Source organism: Lontra canadensis, unplaced genomic scaffold, assembly GCF_010015895.1.
Source record: "Lontra canadensis isolate GAN:19392208 unplaced genomic scaffold, GSC_riverotter_1.0 scaffold89, whole genome shotgun sequence".
Lineage (NCBI taxonomy): Eukaryota > Metazoa > Chordata > Mammalia > Carnivora > Mustelidae > Lontra > Lontra canadensis.
In genome coordinates this window covers 3,738,039-3,752,122 of record NW_022631083.1, presented here as the reverse complement: position 1 = coordinate 3,752,122, position 14,084 = coordinate 3,738,039, and the positions used below count along the sequence as shown (strand labels likewise).

General features: G+C 43.7%; 1 protein-coding gene across 2 annotated transcripts in view; it reads right to left on the bottom strand.

Annotated features, from left to right (window-relative positions):
• Positions 1-14,084, bottom strand: part of TARS3 (threonyl-tRNA synthetase 3) — a 59,343-nt gene that overhangs the window by 39,765 nt on the left and 5,494 nt on the right. For both annotated transcript variants that reach the window (XM_032835978.1, XM_032835980.1), the window contains 3 exons: positions 10,459-10,582; positions 5,521-5,642; positions 3,829-3,946 (listed from right to left, as the gene is read on the bottom strand). In XM_032835978.1, coding sequence (XP_032691869.1) covers positions 3,829-3,946; positions 5,521-5,642; positions 10,459-10,582 — 364 coding nt within the window. The remainder of the gene's footprint in view (positions 1-3,828; positions 3,947-5,520; positions 5,643-10,458; positions 10,583-14,084) is intronic.

The window sequence follows — 14,084 nt, the reverse complement described above, 5'->3', positions numbered from 1 at the left end:
TGCTCTAGCTGCTGAGACCCGAGAAATACCATGAGCTCACAGCTGAGAGCCGTAGTGCCCAAGCCAGGAGACACGAGCCCGAGTGGCTACAGGGCACTCGCAATGGAACCAGTCTGAAATGAGATGAGCTTAAGCGCAAAACGCAAGGGATTTCTTACCGTGAAAGACAAGATGTAAAATAACTTATTAAGTACTTTGATGTCGGTCACAGACTGAAGTGATATTTTTGATATAGTGGGTTAAATTTGTTATAAAAATTAATCCCACCATTCTTTTGCTGTTAGAATGCGGCTACCAGAAAATTTAAGATCACATATGTGGCTCAGATTTGTATATCACATTACATTTTTATTTTTTTAATTTTTTATTTAAATTCAATTAGCCAACATATATAGTATATCATTATCACATTATATTTTTATTGAACAGCACTGTTCTAGAAGATTCTGATTTTTTTTCATCTCATTTCCAAAATGTATTTCTTTTAAGTTTTTATTTAAATTTCAGTTAGTAGTTTCAGGTGTACAATATAGTGACTCATCACTTCCATACATCACCCGGTGTTCATCACAGGTACCCTCCTTAATCCCCATCACCTATTTCACCCATCCCCCCACCCACCTCCCCTCTGGTAACCATCAGTTTGTTCTCTGTAGTTAAGAGTGTTTCTTGGGTTGCCTCTCTCTCTCTCTCTCTCTCTCTCTCTCTCTATTTTCCCTTTGCTCATTTGTTTAGTTTCTTAAATTCCACATATGAGTGAAATCATTCATTTGTCTTTCTCTGACTTATTTAGCTCAATCCATGTCTTCCTAGGGAACATTCCATTCTTTTTTATGGGTGAATAATACTCCATTGTAGGTTTATAAACCACATCTTCTTTATCTGTTCATCAGCTGATGGATACTTGGGTTGTTTCCATATTTTGGCTATTGTAGATAGTGGTGCTATAAACACTGGGATGTATGTATCCCTCTGAATTAGTATTTTTGTGGATTAGTATTTACCTGGATCCTAAGGTAGTTCTAGTTTTAATTTTCTGAGGAACCCACAGACTGCTTCCCAGAGTGGCTGCGTCAGTTTGCATTCCCACCAACAGGACAACAGGGTTCCCCTTTCTCCACATCCTTGCCAACACTTTCTATTTCTTGTGTTGTTGATTTTAGCTATTCTGATAGGTGTGAGGTGATACCTCATTGGAGTTTTGATTTGTATTTCCTTGGTGATGAGTTATGATGAGCATCTTTCTGTGTGTCTATTGGCCATCTGGATGTCTTCTTTGGAAAAATGTCTATCCATGTCTTTTGCCCATTTTTAATCAGATTACTCTTTTTTGGGGTGCTGTTTGATAAGTTCTTTATATATTTTGTATATTAACTTTCTATCAGATATGTTATTTGCAAATATCTTCTCCCATTCAATAGGCTGCCTTTTATTTTGTTGATTGTTTCCATTGTCATACGGAGCTTTTTATTTTGATGTAGTCCCAATAGTTTATTTTTGCTCTTATATCCCTTACCTCAGGAGACATAGGTAGAAAGAAGCTGTTACAGCCTCTGTCAAAAGGAATCCTGCCTGCGCTCTCCAGGATTTTTATGGTTTTAGGTCTCACATTCAGGTTAGAAGATTCCAATTTTAACAACATAAAATAAATAAAACTCTGAGGACACGGCTGTTCTATTGCATAAAATGAAAACAAAGTTTATAGAAAATGGTCCTATCATTACATTAAAAACTCAGCAGACACTTTTCCTTTCTTTCCTGCTTTCATCACTACTACCTTTGTGCCAGGTACTTTTTATTAAATGACTATTTAAAGGGGATAATTGTTGAGAGAAAAAAATAGATTTGTATGATTTAACTTTTATGAAACATGAGTATGTTTCATACTTACATGTTTAAATCAAATCACTTTTCTTCACAGACATTTAAGTTTAGTCCTTAAGAGTAGCTGCAAAAAGGCAACCCACAGAATAGGAGAAAATAATTGCAAATCACGTATTTGATACAGGATTAATATCCAGAATATATAAAGAACTCCTATAATTCAACAATAAAAAACAAACAACCCAATTACAAAGTGGGCAAAGGACTGGAATAGACATTTCCCCAAATAAGACACACAACTGGCCAACAGGTCTATGAAAATATGCTTAACATGACTCCTCATCCAAGAAACGCAAATCAACAGCACAATGAGATACCACCTCACACCCATTAGGATGGCTACCACCACCAAAACAGAGAACTACAAGTGCTGGCGAGGATGTAGAGAAATTGGAACACTTGGGCACCACTGATGGGAATGTAAAATGGTGATGCGGCTCCTGTGGCGGACATTCTGGCAGTTGGCAGAGAATTTCCATATGATCCAGCAGCTTCTGGGTATAGACCCCAAAGAACTGAAAGTATGGGCTAGAACAGATATTTGCACAGCCATGTTCACAGAGACACTTTTCAGAATAGTCAAAAGGTGGAAACAACCCAAGTGTCCACCAACAGATGAATGAATGAACAAAAAATGCAGTCGATACATACGACGGAGTATTATTCAGCCTTCAAAAGGAAGGAAATTCTGACATAGGCTACAACATGGACGAACCTTGAGGACATAATGCTAGTGAAAGAAGGAGGTCACAAAAGGACAAATATCATATGATTCCACTTATACATTCTTAGGGTAGTCAAATCTGTAGAGGCAGAAAAAGGGGAGTTCGTGTTTATTAGGCGTGGGGTTCCAGGTGGAAAAGAGAAAAAAGCTCTGTAGATGGATGGTGGTCATGGTTGCGCAATATGAATGTACTTAAAAATGGTTAACATAATAAAATTTTCTAGTTTGCAGATTTTCACACACACACACACACACACACACACACACACACACGAGAAGCTGCAACTTTACCTAGCCCAAACCTATATCTTAATTCCAGCCCACAGAACTAATAGTCTTACATATTCAAATCACATGCTTTCTCTGATATGATTTCAAAAATAAAACCAGGGGGCGCCTGGATGGCTCAGTTGGTTAAGCATCCGGCTCTCAATTTCAGCTACGGTCATGATCTCGGGGCTGTGAGACTGAGTCCCCTGTCAGGCTCCAGTCTGGGCTGGGTGCGGAGCCTGCTGAAGATTCTCTCCCTGTGCCTCTGCCCCTCTCCATCCCCATCCCCCACCCCTGCTCACATGTGTGCACACACACACTCACTCTCTCTCAAAAATAAATAAATAAAAATTAAATTAGATGAGGAATATATTTACATATGTTGGTCAAAATAATATAAAGAGAAAGCAGAAGTGGCATTGAATTTAGCAGTCAGAATATTAATAATACCCAAAATTGATCTCATTTATAAACACACACGTGAAAATTATTCAGCTGGTCCTCCACCTACATATATCTGCATTAAAATATTCCAGGGGCGCCTGGGTGCCTCAGTGGGTTAAGCCTCTGCTTTGGCTCAGGTCATTTTCTCAGGGTCCTGGGATCGAGCCCCACATTGGGCTCTCTGCTCAGCAGGGAGCCTGCTTCCCCCTCTCTCTCTGCTTGCCTGTCTGCCTGCTTGTGATATCTCTCTCTCTCTGTCAAATAAATAAATAAAATCTTAAAAAAAAATAAAATAAAATGAAATGTTTGGGACTCAGTAGGGACATATCACATTGGGTGACTAGGGACCACCTCACGGTAGGCTGCCAAACTGTCTGGAACAAGGTGGCAAGCAACACTCAATTATCTGTTTAAAAAAAAAAAAAAGAAAGCTGTCTGTGTCAACTAATCATTTTTAATATTCCTGGCAAAAGTTTTTCTTATTCTAAAGAGTTTCCCGAAATCACCTTAAACATTTCGAGGAGCACTTCCTTGCTGACTTCCAGTCTTTCGAAAGGCTGCTTTTCTTTGATGATGGTCTTACAGATGTCCTCCAAGGCTGACAGTTCCGTGCTGGACACCGCCCTAAAAAGAAGAGCAAGGGAGGGTCAACACAGATTTCTCAGACGTCCTGCGATGTCCTTTCTGTGGACCGTTGTCACTTAGCAACAGGCTGTCTGCACTGAGGAATTCTGTGTTTTACTGCACCAGGCCTTCAGAGAGTTAGACGTCCACAGGCACGGCAGATCTACTCATTGCTCAAAGAAGAATCCTGAGGGAGACCTCTGGCAGAGGAAATGATTTGCCCGCAGTTCTCCACAATTTGAAAAGCCCAGTTAGGATCCTCCTGGGTTAGAGTGTAAGCTCTTTTGAGGCCTGTTTTTCGTGCGGTCTAGCTTGTACTTCATGCATTGACACTTTTGTTCAAAAGAGCTGTAGTAAGTGCCCACAAATCCCCGCCTTCAGTGACTACAGAATCAGGGCTGGGGACAGATCTGTGGGTGTGAGCTGCAGTGTCCAGTCTGGCACTCGCAGGGAATGGGCCTCTGGGAGCCAGAGGCTGACCCCCTTCACCTGTTCCCTGGTTTACTCTCACTCCCCTTCACCCACGCCGGCTTCCTTGCCTTTCCTCAAACAAGCCAGGCATAGGCCCACACCAGGAGGTTCCAGAGGCCTAGAATGTTCTTCCCCCAAATGTCCATAAATACACTCCCCGCCCCCCACCCCCGACACCAGCCTCAGAACATGCTCCCTTCCTCCGTCTGGGTCCCTGCTTCAGCACCACTTTCCCCCTTCCTGACCACGTGTCATGGCACACACCTCCCCCTACCTGGCTTCTTTTCCTCCCTACCACTCATCACCACCTGACAGTAGATGGCTGTTAGTTTGTTTCTCGTGTAAGCTAAACAGACTGTGATCTCCACAGGAACAGACTAATCTGCTCCCTGCTGCATCACCAGCACCAAGCACAGAGCACAAGATAGGTGGTCCGAAAATCTTGTTGAATGAGTACTGGGTGCTCAGTGCGGTGGTGAAAGTTAAGGACAAAATGTACCAAAGTCATCCAGCAAGAGACATCATGGGTCTAAATGAGGCAGAAGTAGGAAGGAAGAGGGGAGAGTAGGAGAACTATTTAGGAGATAGAACTGGAAGAACTGGATTGAGGGAGGGACGGAAATGGGAAGGCCCTAGGGTTTCACCTTTGGCATCTAGTCCTTAAGAGCCATGGGGATACAGCTGGTGGGCTGGGGCTGGGCCTGTGGCTAGTGATTTCAAGCACAGACCTACTGAAGGTGAGGCCTCTGTGTCTTCTCTGCCTAGTACTTATCTGAGCGAGATGTCTGGCCAAAGTGGGTAGCACCCTTCATTATCATGGAGCGGAAACTGAACCAACCGCTCTCTGGGGATTACATTTGGGATTCTGTTCTTAAGTTAGTACTAGGCTCTGGCAGGTCTCATGTGAGATAAATGGTATATCACTTCCTTCTGGGGAGAAGAAAGAAAGTTGGAGAAGCTGCTCTGGAATCTAAATTCATAAAAAAATAATATTCCAACATACCCAGTCTATACTCAAGTTACATAACATAGACACATTCACTAAATTAATATGTAACCATGATACACGCATGCCTTCAGAAGTGGCTCTGCAGTGGTGTTACCTGTCTCCAATGAACATGTCATAATAAAATCCATTTTCAATGGGTGGACCATAGCACAGGTGGCCTCCGTAGTAGAGCTCCATGGCCTCCCCGAGGACGTGAGCACTGGAGTGCCAGTACACCTGCGGGGAACACAGAGGCCAGCAGCTATTGCAATGACGGCATGGAAAACTGTCAGTCCCATCACACAAGGAGGCAAGCGGATCCCCTTTAAGGGGACAAATGCCAAGACACAGAACAACATCAGTCTGAAAAGAAACACTTCAATGGGGGCATCTGGGTGGCTCAGTCAGTGATGGGATCGAGCCCCACATCGGGCTCCCTGCTCAGTGGGGCTCTTGCTTCTCCCTCTCCCTCTGCTGCTCTGCCTGCTTGTGATTTTGCCAAACAAGTAAAGAAAAATCTTAAAAAAAAAAGAAAAGAAAAGAAAAAGAAAAAGAAACACTTTAATGCTCCTGTTGAAGAGAATACTTTCTGAGAGCTCCTGGCAATTACACCAGGGCCACAAGCTGGGTTCTAGTGTGAACTGCTGTCCTGAGTCGCAGCTGTAAGCACAGATCTGAAACCACTTCTGGGTGTCTTCACTCGCAGAGCGGTCGTGAAAGCCTCCACCACCCGCTTGGGACGCTGAGCGGAGTAGCCACCCAGTGTGGAAGCAAGGCGTGACAGACACCAGTTTCCTTCCTTTTCTGTCCAGGGACAGCCTCTAAGCTGAATGCAGGGGACCAGAGTAGCTTGTGTCTACACGGCAGTCTTCACAGGTTGAACTGATTTTGACAAGATTGCTCTGGAAGGAGACAAGTGTGGCCTGGGAATGCTGGCTGGCTGCCTGAGAGCCCCGGGCAGCCCACACATGAATTCTTTTACCACCGTCCATGGGCTGCTCTACAGGTCTACAAAGTCAGAAAGTTGGGTTTTGAATCTGGTTTTGAATGCCCAAGGAATGGTTGGCTTACGGATAAACTAAAGCTAACCGAAGTCATCAGAGAGGTGCCAAAGAAGCAAGACAGTGGAGTTCCCTGGCAGCCCCTCCTTTCCCTTATTAAATAGGAAACATACAGGGCGCCTGGGTGGCTCAGTGGGTTAAAGCCTCTGCCTTTGTCTCAGATCATGATCCCAGGATCCTGGGATCGAGCCTCGCATCGGGTTCTCTGCTCAGCAGGTGGCCTGCTTCCTCCTCTCTCTCTGCCTGCCTCTCTGCCTACTTGTGATCTCTGTCAAATAAATAATACAATCTTTAAAAAATAAATAAATAAAAATAAAAATAAATAAATAAAATAAAAATAGGAAACATTACAGTGAGAAAGCTGTTTGACAAATAAAATTGATCGAAACGGAGGTAGCTGGCTGGCTGGGCAGGCTACGTGCAATCCCAACCCGCAGCCTTAGGCTGGGGTAGGATCTGCAAACAGCCCCAGAGTGTCAGTCCCTGGGCACAGCCCCTTTGCTCCGGATGGTGCTGGGAGGGCAGAGTAACTGTCAGCATGAACCCAAGTCTCTTCTTTAGTGAGTTGTCCACACCTAGATATTTGTTGAGCCGAATACTGAGTCAGGTGCTGGGGATACAACAGTGAAAGAAAAGGAGTCACCACCCTCATGCAGTTTGCAGCACAGTGTGGGAGAGATAAGCATCAACAAACTAGGTCAAGAGCATAATCACAAGGTGAGAAGAGCATTTAAGGGGAGATGGACAGGGCACTGTCATGAAGACTAACAGTGAAGGCTCTGCCTGCACAGGGAGTCGGGAAGGCCTATGTGGCTAACATGTAAGGGACAAAGCAGGGTAGCCTGAGAAAGGCTTCGGAGGGAAGAAAGGGCCAGCAACCACGCAAGCCTGGGGCGGAGCTGGGGTGGGGGAGGTGGCTGGGGAGGAGGGAGGCTGAGTTTTACTCTAAATGCAATGAGATGCAGTGAAGGGCTTTAAGCAGAAAAGGAATCATTCAATTTACATTTTGAAACATCATTTGGTAGCAGTACGGGAAGGGACTTTAGGGGAACAGGACAGCAGGTGGGCAGTTTTCCCAGGTTGTGCTAGAATAATGCCATCGTAGACTCTGGATGGAGTGGCAGTGGAGATGGGAGAAGTGGCCAGATTCAAGACACGGCAGGAAAGTAATGGCTTACTAATTAATTCGAGACTGTTGTGGAGGGAGCAGGCAGTGAACACACACAGCCTCCGAGACTCCACGTTGAGCCTCAGGTGTGGCGTGGAGGTGTACCCTGAGAAGGCAGACAGGGAAGAAATCCATTCTGGGGCCACAATCAAGGGTTCCACCGTGGCCATGCTGAAGATCCCCGTACGATCTCTCTGGATGGAGCTATCCCACGGGCAGCAGTGTACACAAGACTGAGACGTGTCCTGCTACAGACAGAAGAACTGTCAGCGGACTGTGAACAGACTGGGCAGCTTGGAATGGGAATCTAAAGACAGAGGGTGCCATGACTGAGCACGGAGGAACTCTCCACTCTGCTGGCAGATGAAGGAGAAAAAGCCAGCACAGGAGACTGAGAAAGAACCAAGGGTGGGAATGAAGCCAGGAAAGCAATGGTGACATGAAGGACCTTAAAAGAAGGGCATGGGTTAATGTCACTTCTGCTGAGAGGATCCAGAGGATTGGTGGGGAGGGGGGGAAGTGGCCTTTGAATTGGGCAGCGAAGCCCGATCAAGCCCTGAGGGACTGGAAGAAACTACTACCACCGGTTTCCCTGGGACTTCCCCCAAAGATTTAAAGCAGAATAATAAACACCTATATATATATTCTTTTACTGGACAATATGCTCACAAAAGGAAATACCATTAGCTATGTTTTAAACTTGCAAGCTGTTGCCATATTATAGAATGCCCCTTGTTTCTGTTGTGCGTATGTATCAGCTTACGGGAATATTCTTCCCGTAGTTTTTCTATATGAACTTATCTAGAGGGCAGCAAGAGTTTCTTCTGTATGTTACATTATGCTCTAACTAGTCTTACAAATAGAATCATTTTTTACAATATAAAAGGTCTTGAATTTTTCCATAAGGCAAAAAATGCTTTTAAAAAATCATTAATTTCTCATTGTTTCAGATCTGAGTTTTCAAGATTTGCTTTTCTTTTCTTTCTTTTTTTTTTTAAGATTTATTGGACAGAGAGAGATCACAAGTAGGCAGAGAGGCAGGCAGAGAGAGGGGGTAAAAGCCCGATGTGGGACTCGATCACAGGACCCTGAGATCATGACCCGAGATGAAGGCAGAGGCTTTAACCCACTGAGCCACCCAGGAGCCCCTCAAGATTTGCTTTTCTATAGGGTTTCTTTTTCATGGATATGTGCTAAATATTCATAAGCTGCTTTAACTTCAGTATCTTAATATGTCCATAGTAACAGGAAAATAAATTCCCAGAACAACAACAACAAAAATCTTTGTTACTAAAAGAAGCATCAAGATCTTGGAAAAGTTACTTTGCCATTCTGAGCTTCATCTGTAAAATAGGGATTAAAACCTACCTGTGTGCTAGGGTAACCGGGGACTCGAGGGGCCAGGGTCACTCGGTAATTGTTTGGCAAATAAACATTTGGTGAATGTGTTTACCTATTATTATTTGCATCAACAACCACACATATTTATGGAAACCCTACAATCTGATGTCAGATACCATGTTCTGAGCACGGCAAGCAGAGGGGCCTGCTGGTTCAGCACCCTAGAAAGGTTTCCCGTGATAACAAATGTTTTCTTTTTCATGAGGTCACTGAATGCAAGGAGGGAAAACCCCAAAGATGCCCACATCTCCACAGAACATTAAAGCTGGTAGTTCGTCCATCCCCTACCATCCTAGTAGCTGGCAGGCTGAAAAAGTTCAAAGAGTCTCAGGAGGGACACCTGCAGATAAACCAAGAGCCAGTGTGGGAAGGTCTAAGGAAGGATTTCAGGTGGGATCTGGGCCCTTAGTTGAGGATCAAAACTAACTGCCCTGCCAGCTGTCATGGAGGCTCTTGGTTCCATCCCCCATTTGACTTCTCCAGAAACTGACACTATCTGAAACCTTTAGTTGTTTGTTTTCTTGTTTACTACCTCCTCCCACTGAATGGAAACTCTTGAAACTCTTGGAAGTGGAAGTCTCCAGGCTTTGTCCACCGCAGCCCTATAGTGCTTATATGTGCCTCCAAGGCCTTAGATGCTAGTCAGCCGACTGAGGGAATTTATAAAATTTTAAAGACTAGGGATGACATCTAAGATCAAGTTAAGAGACAGGTGTTAACAACTCACAAGAAAAATTAAATAATACATATATGCTATGTATTTCTTCTAAAAATTGCTCTTTCTGAATCACTTTTGAATGAGATTTTATTAATATTGTATTATTTAGCTATTGGATTATTATACCTCACATGTTTTAAAAGGAAAAGTAATAATAATATGCTTCTTATAAGTTTGGGTTAATAAATCAAGAAATTTAGCCTAAGTTTCAAGATTAATGTAACCTAAGCTAATAGGTTAGGTTTTAGGTGGATAATGGGCTGTGTGAAGAGAAAACTACAAAGTCAAGGTAACGATGCATATCAGAGACCTACATGAAAATCCGATATCTATTTTACAGAATAGTACATTAATAACTATTTAAAGGATATCTGAGTTTTGGTAATGTTTTCAAACTCTCCTACACATATTGTATTATAAAGTAGACCCATTTTTAAGAATCTATTAAACTTCATTTGGAATATACATTGATTTTAAAATAAAGCACTACAGCATAAGGAAACAATTATTTTAAAAAATGATATATATTGATATATATTTGTACTTAGTCCATAGAAACTCATGAAATACATACTAAACACCAATAAACAAATTTTAAGTCTTAGAAGGTTAAAACTCATCATTCTTGACTTTAATGTGTGTCTTCATGCATAATATCATTTATAATACAAAGTTTGTTTTGTTGATTGGATTTTAAATACTTACAGCTTGAGCTTCCTCATTATCAAATGTAAGCAGCTCTAGAATGGAATCTCCTTCCAATGGACGGTCCAAGTCCCACAGTTCACCATTTACTTTGGCTACAACTGTGCTTTCAGCCAGTTCTGGACTAGTAAGAGAAAAGTCACTTGGGAGTTAACCTTATCACATTCTACAGTGATTCATTAAAACAAAAGATTAGAATAATTTCCAGGGTTTTTTTCTTAAGTGAATAGAAAGTACAAATGTAAACTAACAGAATAGATTTTTTATTTCATAACATTTATTTTAAATACAAAAGTGGTACACATCCACCGTAAAAAAACAACAGCAACAACAACAACAACAAAACCAACAACAATACTTGGAAAAAAGAAAACACAAAGAACAAAATAAAAATCACATCTGAATTTACCAACCTGAAATAACTATTCCTAACATTTTAGTACATGTCTTTCTAGTTTTTTTCTATATCCACCCATCCTTCTCTCTCTCTCTCACACACACACCCCCCACACACATTTATTGTTTGAAAATTATTGACAAAAACAACACATTAAGAACCGGGAAAGCACAGAAAAGCAAACAAGAAGAAGAAGAAGAAAAAAAAAAACAAAACACCTCAATCCCAGCACCCAGAAATTGCTGTTAACATTTTGTTGTATGTCCTATCACAATTTTTGATAAATATATATATATCAATATAAAAACCTAGTAATAGTACCATTCTGGATATGTTATTTGGTAACGTACTTCTTAAACTCAGTAAAGTCACACATTTTCCCTGACAACAGACACACCTGAGAAACACACTAGTAAGACTTACTTACTGAATCCTCTGTGGCTGGGCATTTTGGGTATTTCTTTGTGGGGGGTTTTGTTTTGTTTTGTTTTGTTTGGGGACAAATAATACTGCAGTGAACATTCTTGAACACACATCTTAGTTCCCAGTCATTTCCTCAGGAAAAATCCTGAAGTAAGACTGCTGGGTCAGGGAGATGTGCTTTAATGACCTCTGTTGGAATAGTCTGCCAAATTTTCCAACCGGGGGAAGGTGCAAGGATACCTTTTCTCTGTCCCCTCATAATGTCAGGTACTATGAGACCGTGTCCTCTTTCCAGTATGACGTTTGAACTTGCATTTCTGTAAGGTGAGCAGCAGTACAGAGCTGTGGTTTAAGAGCACCTGCTCCGGTGTCAGACCAACCAGGGTTTGAACACTGAACAGTGTACTCTCAGCCTCAGCTTTCTCATCTGTAAAATGGGGTTTAGAGGAGCTTCCTCATCCATTTATCCTAAGGATGAAATAAGGCCATACTCACAATAAAAACTTCTTACTAAATGCTAGCTACTGTTATTAATGTAGTAGAATTTTATTTTCATTTTTAACGGCTGTGTAGACTGCTAAGGGTTCTTTCAAATCCTTTCCCTCCTTCCTGGGCAGGAGTTTGCAGTCTTCCTTGCAGCCAGATGTGGTCACGTGACTAGGTCTGGAAGTAACCGATGCAAGCGGAAGTGGCCTGTAGCACTTCGGCATCTTAGCCTTAAGACCTCGGAGAGCCCCTCTCCATCCCCTCCCCGCCCTCTGCACACCATAGCGCATGTGCACTGTTCCCCAGGCCCATGCAGACAGCGCGACACGGAACGTACACACCGATGATTCAACCAAATGGAGGGAATTCAGGTTTCCACATGACTTATGGAGAGGAGTGCTGCCCTGCCAAGGTGGCACCCCGCACCTCCAGACTGCTACTGGAGAAAGGCTTTGATCCTGTTTACGCCACTGAATTTTTTGTGGCCTCTGTCGCAGTGACTTCGCCTGATCTTAACTAATACAGAAGACTGAGGACCCGAAGGTGAACACCAAAACACGTGGCACTGGCTTAGCAAATGGGCAGTGAGATGTGGAAAGCCAACGCCCCTTGCCGTGGCATCATTTGGTATTCGATATTTGGTAAGTATCAAATATTGATAGATATTTGATTCAATAGTTGAGAACGTATTTGGTAAAGCCTGAAAGCAAACTAAGGGGCTCCCAAGCCTGCAGCACAAAAGGAAGCAGGCATAAAAAGGCAGAATGTTGGTAAACGCTGGACAGCTACTGAAGCTTTTGCAAAATACCACCCCACCAAGCTCAGCCCAGGTGAGAAATACCCGGTTTTCAAGCGGAGGTGGAAGGGACGGGACTTTGCCAAGAGAGGCTCTGCCTGTGGCCTGTAATCCAAACTGACTAAGAGTCCAGAAATGTGAGGCTGTGCCATATTGGAGAAACAGTCTTTTGTCCCAAATTGCAGGAGGGACATTCTCGAAGGCCACATGTCAAGACTGACAATAGGGGCGAGGCCCACTGCAGGGATCAGAGTAAGGGTGCTGCCCTCCCACAGCCTGTGGTTTCATGGGACCTCAGGCCATTAAACTGAGGGACAGAGGAATGAGCCAAGTCAAAAGCCAGGAAAAAAAAAGGTGAGAAATCTCTGTGTAGAAGAATTCCTTAAGCAAGATCAGTTCACGTGGAGCTGATTTAGAAGCAAACAGCCCCGAAGCCTACTATCCTGGAAAGATCGGGACTGCCAAAGGACAAGCCCAGCTTACAAACACCTGTGACTGTGAGATCCTTTAAAGGAGCTCTGAGCCCCCAAGTGTGCACCAGCAGGAACTGGGTACAGCCTCGGGGACAAACGGTCCTGTACTTCAGATGTGGCTGATGAGGATGATGGACAACGAGGAACCTCCCAACGAGCAAAATCAGGGCCTCTGGGGGACTGTGGACCAGAAAACAGAGGGTGGCCAGATGGGCTGACCCAAGCACTGCGGGCCTTCCCCATCACTGCCAGCAGAATCTGACGGCTTCTCTACACTACGTGATCCCCCAGTGCTCCTTCCTCTTTCCTCCAAATACACTTCAATCGTGGTGGCTTCCTGTGTATTCCACCACTGTACATACATGTGGGGTGGGCAGCCCTGTCTGCCAGCTTATCTGTTGCTAGAGCATAAGGGACCAGCCTCACGGGGTGCTCTGCACATCACTTGGAAATCCCACGCTTTCAGCTGATGGGACCTAAAGCCGTCTCGCCTAGGGAGGGACTGAGTGTGCTGGATGATGAAAAAGGGATCTCATGGATTCCTGGATGCCACAGGGGCAGACACTGTCCCCTAAACCAGGATTTCCCTCTTCCGTGGGGAGAATGCTTTAGCTGCATATGTGGCCGTTGAGCAGGGGTGACATTTCCCTTTCTCTCTTACTGCTAGGGTGGCCAGGTGACTAAAGGTGAGCTAATAGGCTGTAAGAAGAAATCAAAGTGTGTCGCTGTGGGGTCTGGCCCTCAAAGCATCATTGGTCCTCAGCTGTCTTCCCCCTGCCTGCAAGTGAGTCCCTGAGTCCATGAACTCAGCTTCCGGACAAGCAGGAAGAGGACGGAAGATCAACAAGACAGAAGGAACCCAGGTCCATAAATGACTGCATCGACCAGAGATGTCCACGAGCCTGGACTGATCATCTCTGGACTGTCATATGAGAGCATGTGATGTCTGCCTTTTCAAGCAATGGTCTTTGGGTGGGGGTCTCTTGAAACAGCAGTTTAGCCTAACTCAGTGGTTCTCAAACTTGGACTTGCTTCAGAAACTCATGGAGGG